This window comes from Taurulus bubalis (genome assembly GCF_910589615.1).
Source record: "Taurulus bubalis genome assembly, chromosome: 14".
Lineage (NCBI taxonomy): Eukaryota > Metazoa > Chordata > Actinopteri > Perciformes > Cottidae > Taurulus > Taurulus bubalis.
Window position 1 is genome coordinate 7,118,848 of NC_136602.1, and position 5,657 is coordinate 7,124,504.

General features: G+C 42.6%; 1 protein-coding gene across 1 annotated transcript in view; it reads left to right on the forward strand.

Moving 5' to 3' along the window:
- Positions 1–5,196, forward strand: part of srbd1 (S1 RNA binding domain 1) — a gene marked incomplete at its 5' end in the record, with an annotated part of 52,314 nt that extends 47,118 nt beyond the window's left edge. The window contains 2 exons of the mRNA XM_079229468.1: positions 2,148–2,332; positions 4,593–5,196. Coding sequence (XP_079085594.1) covers positions 2,148–2,332; positions 4,593–4,885 — 478 coding nt within the window. The 3' untranslated portion in view covers positions 4,886–5,196. The remainder of the gene's footprint in view (positions 1–2,147; positions 2,333–4,592) is intronic.
- Between the last annotated feature and the right edge of the window lie 461 nt (positions 5,197–5,657).

The window sequence follows — 5,657 nt, forward strand, 5'->3', positions numbered from 1 at the left end:
AATACTAACATACACCCTTGGAAAAATGAGATGGGCAACACAGACATACTCACCACACACACCTGAAAGTAGAACTCGCCACCCACCAAAACAATTGTACGGTCTTGAGCCAGAATGCAGGCTGCTCTTAGTTCAACACTGCTGTCGCCCTCTCTGCTCTCCCTCTATCATTCCGTCATGTTTTTTCACTCGGAGGTTGAAGGGATGCTCCGAAATATGGTCAAATGTGTGTACTCGCTTTTAACTGCGTCTGATGTTCGAACAGTTTGCGGTTCAGCAAGTATCGGTGAAGAAAAGCCTTCGGTTCAGCATCAGTGATTAAGAAGAGAAAAGCCGATTGTATTTTAAGTTGTTCTAAGTCCTACTGGTTCAGTAAACTATACGTTTCTCTTTGAATGTCTGTAAGAAATTATAAAATGAGGACTGAGACTTATGATATATTTTGCCTGTTGCACTTCATTAGGGAGAAAATATTTCCTCCTGTGCTGCATTTGATACTCTAGTGAGTGCTGCAGATCTTTTGGGACATTTTTGAAAATGTCGACACGGGAGAGAAAGACAGGAAACATTGTGAGTAAGAGAGAGGAAGAGGGATGACCTGCACCAAAGGTCCCAGGGTGGATTCAAACCATGGGCGCTGTGGTATGTGTCTTAGACCTCTAGGCCACCAAGATGCAAGTATTTATTTCCCTGTAAAGCGATATATGGTTGGAAAGTTTAAGAAGCCCAGGGAGACGGAGGAGACAAGATCCTAGTGTTGGACAGGCATCCATTTCGGTCCAAAGGTGCTGTTTCCTCACCACTAAGCCATTTCTGGCACACACTCGTCTACTATTTTGCACCGATCTGGCTCGCGATTGTTGAGGGATTGATTCCTCTTGTCTCCCCCTTTTTGGACGGTAGACGGTGAGTTGGCTGGCAGGGGCCTCTCCACGCCCCAGCTGTCTCATACATAGTTTGTACACAATCCGTGTCCCGTTACAGCCGCACTGTCTCTGCCACAGCCAAATGAGGATTTCTGAACAACACTGTGTATGAATCAACTTTGTGTGTGTGTGTGTGTGTTCTAATATGTGTGTGTCCACCTGTTCTGTCCATCATGGTGGAGGGAGAGGGGGACAGCTGCAGAGTCTGTTAGGCGTCAGGCTGCCAGTGAGCGACATTCATCAAGGACGCTACCCAGCTGGTCCACACAGGAACACATGCGTAGAGGCAAATGCGTTCATATATATAACACTATAGCTGTGAAAAGTGCCTGCTGTAAATAATATATATATATATATATATATATATATATATATATATATATATATATATACAGTACGCCGCACAACACTCACAAAGACACACAAAGTTTCCATCACCTCTATTTGCTACTCTGGCTCTCATGCCGGTGTGTTACAAGGCTAGCTAATTAGTTTTGATTCCAATCTCAGGCTCAGTGAGTTTTAAATGGTGCAACCTGACTGACTGTCTAGACATTTTGGAGGTGGGACATCCTGCTAGAATAAAGTGATGGAGGGAGATTTTTCCAGGCGCTGAACAGATGGACAAACAGTCCAACCTTAGCAAAGTGGAGGCAGTTTCATGAGACAAGGTGTCAGGGTGTTTACAGCCCACTGCGGATTTACCTGATTTAATAGGGGGTAAAATAAATGTGCATTTGTGCTTGTGTGTGCCTTTAGAACAGAAAGCCCTCGCCTCTGCAACTCATGCCTTTGTGTGTATTTACTCCCACACCTCTTCCTCTCTCCCTCTTCCCCCCCCCCCCCCAGCTCCCTCTCACTTTACCTGCATTAGCTTAGCTTTTCACTCCCTACTTCCTACGTCTTTGCTTTTCTCATCTTTTGTTTCTCTCCTTTTTGACAGTTATACTTTACTTTTCCTAATCATTCTTCCCAGTCTGTCGTCACTTTCCCCCCAGCCCCTTCCTCTTTTCCTGCGAGTTACTCCATCCCTCATAGGCCCAAGTCTCTCATTCAGTCTGCGAAGGAGGTGCTCCATGTGCTTTAGCCCAACTAGGACCGCTCGCATTCACAGACCCTGTGTGTGTGCATAGCCAAACACACACATAAATAGCTTAGGTTTCACACTCTGTGCTACATTTTTCATATATATTTTAAATAATAATCTTCACTTGTTTCCAGCTTTCTGTCCCTCGTGGGTGGGAGTGCAGACCAGATCGGGAGTGCAGGCCTGCAACAGTGTGTGGAGAGCAAGGTTGGGGCCAGCAGTGTCGAGGAACTGGCCAAGACATTGGACACCACACCTGAGACCCTCAAACTCATCATAGACGGCCTCATGCAGCCTCCTGGGTTTGACATAAGACAAAGTAAGACTCCTGCCAGTCACAATGAAATGAGACCAAAATCTGTTCTTGCGCAAAACATCTGGTTATTGTCAGATGTCTGTCCGTGATTTAAATTGTTGAAGGACTCGAAGAACCAGCTTACAAAGTCAAAAGACAGGCACATGTTTCCAAATATAGCATATTCATCCATGGGAACAACATTTACTCTCATTTCTGAATGGTTTGACATTTCAGATTGCAAAAGGAATTGTGCAATGTTTACATGCACACACCAGATGTATTTATCAATAAGAATCCAAAAGGAGCAAAACCACAGATAAACTCCCCAGCATTTCCCATAGGTATCAAAAAATTATTATTAGAATAAACCCCTTTTTGATTTACCATCTGGTTTTTGAAGGGGTCCCAACAGATATCACAATCAATACAACACAGTGACAGATTATATATACAATAGAAATACAAGTATCAGCATAGCAACGTTCAGACATACAACCAACAAAAAGAAAAAGACGAACCATGTACATTCGTTAGTGAAAACATTTCAACCACAAGGTGAGTGGATAAACACATAATTATTATAATAATAATAATAATAATAATAATAATAATCGGGCGCAAAGAACCGATACAAGCAGAAGGTAGAAACAGGGACAGCTTCATGGATAACCAGAGCAGTTCATCTCAAAGTAAGAAAACAGGGCATGCTTGCCAAGTGATGACATGAATCTGAGGTCACACATCTGCTATAACTACAGATATATTTTTGCAAAATTCAGTGTCACTGAGCACAACACTATCATTGTTTTGAATCGTTTAAAAATGAATAGACTGCACATGTCTGCAACCTGGCAGTCACAGTAACTTCTCGTAGTTTCTCATCTTTCCTCCTTAATGTCCTCTATTGGTCCCTACTGACTGATAGAGAGTTGAAGGTGTATTTGTCCAGTTCTTTGACTGGTTATGACACACACTGTCTTTTCGTGTGCCTTTTTTATTATAATAGGCATGTCTTGGCAGTGTAACCTAATAGGATCTGACAGTGCCGTGGCTTCCTCTCTGTAGCCTAACAACACAAGTGTGTTTCTGAGAGGGTGTGATGGCTCCAGCAGACTGGGCTGTAAAACAAAATATCTTTGCACACAAATACACAAAGACCTCTGTCTTTCTCATTAATCACAAACTCTTGAGATCAGGTGCACGTGAACATATCAATAAATCGTACATACATCGGTTTTCAGCTGTTTGGCTGAAGCTCAAATTCATTTTAGAAGAATTTATGTCCTATCTCGACTACATCTAATATATTAGATTTAATTTAAGCTTATTTAGTGCGAAATAGGACATATAAGTAAAAGTCTCTGATTAAAGCTACAAGCTATTAAAGCTGGTATTTTGAAGATTATACTCACTATTAAAAAAGAAAAGAACATTATTCATATTTGCTATTATTTAGTGTGTAGCAGCGCATGAAGCTAAGTCTTCATTCATTGGATACCTACGTTATATGTTGACTTGTGTCATATTCACTGATTCTGGAAACATCAATATTCTCCCCCTTATAAAGAAACATAGGGCTACTTGGTCTGTTCTTATGTGCACACTTAAATTAATCTGAGTTCTGGGTTTTACAATTGTTGGCCAATTTCCAGACTGGTGATTTTAATACAAAATAACTTTATTTGGCTTATTACCAGGCTCCCTGTTCATACATCTCCATGCGGAGAGATAAAAAAGTCAAGCCTGGATACCCAGTTAGTGCTGCCTAACTTGTTAAAATGAAGGAACCCGGCTTCAAGGTTCATGCTCAGGTTGGCCCTATTCGGTTGCAGCACACTGCGCTTGGCCTCCTAGCCAGTGCTCAGCTGAGTAAACAGATGGGCCGAGGCTACCACATGAAATCAGTGCTGTGGGGAGGATAATTGGACCGGACTATTTCCTGGGGCGCGAGCCTTCCTTGTTTGTGTTAATGCTACAGAAAGGAAAAAAAGATCTCTCATGAACAGGCCAAGTGGAAAGTAGGGTAGCATAGAATGCTGAGAAATGTGGAAGTATGCAGGCACAAGTATTGGGTTTCTGCTTGAAATGTAATATCTGTTTGTCATTTCAGGCCCCGCCCCCCTCTCTTTCCTGTACCCCCCTTTCCTGTACCCCCCTTTTCTCCTCCCAATCATTTGTGCAAACTTTCACCCATACCTGATTTTGATCCCTGTTCCTAGCTTCTAGCTTCTTGCCACATTACCGTGTTTGATGTTCTCTCTCTTTTTATCTCCATCCCCAGATTTTGGGCAAGCAGACTTTAAGCGAGGCATTGTGTCGATGAGTGATCTGCGGGTGGGTTCGGTGCTGACGGGCCGGGTGGACAACACATCTCTGTTCGGGGCTTTTGTAGATATCGGTGTTGGCCGCGCGGGCCTCATCCACAAGAGCAAAATCACCCTGGACAAACTGCCTGCGAGCCAGCGCCGCCGCAGCCTGGCGCTGGGACCCGGGGAGCGGGTGGAGGTCCGGGTTCTGAATCTGGACCTTGAGAGGGGAAGGATCGCGTTGGACCTGATCAGGATCCTGCAATAGTCACTTAACTCGCATCATTAATGCACTGTATTTTGATTTATGACAGGATATCAGATAAACAGATACTGAAAGGCGTGCTATTTCATGGTGGTTACAGAGCTGGACAAGTCATTTTACCAGGCAAACTATTAAGTGTATCTATAGGAATTACTTTAATATCGTAATACACATTCAACGTATGTCGGCATAACTTTAAATTTTACACATACCCTTCTTACGTTTTCTTCAGCAAAAATGTTCAAATCAAAAGAATCCTATAATAATTCCTCTCTGGATGGCTGTTTCAAGTCCAGTGAGATCAATTCAAGCCGTAATATTAGCCGCAGTATCTTCATTGTTTAATTTTTCTGAAAATAAAACTACTTCAACACTGTTCGCATATTGTTCGCATCCTTCAACTCTTCAAGATATGCTTTGTTTAGTACGGCTCTGAACAGTTTGTCAAGACACTTGTTTGTATCTTTATTTAAAGCAGACGTTGCAAACAGATGTAAACAGATTTTAAACTGTCAAAAAGACAGTGTGACATAAGATATACAGTATGCACGTGACGTATATTTTCTCGACTTATTCAGCAAGTGATGTACTCAGAGTGTGATCGGACTCACACTGGACAGGAGCGTCATGGATGAGAATTGAAAAGTAGGGGGATGGCATGAAGCGGGGAGAAAATGAGGAGCGGATGTGTTGAGTGATGGAAAGAGGAAAGACACCGGTTAAAAAACAGGTTTTTATTTCAGACAACAGGAAAATGTGAGAAGACTGGATGGAG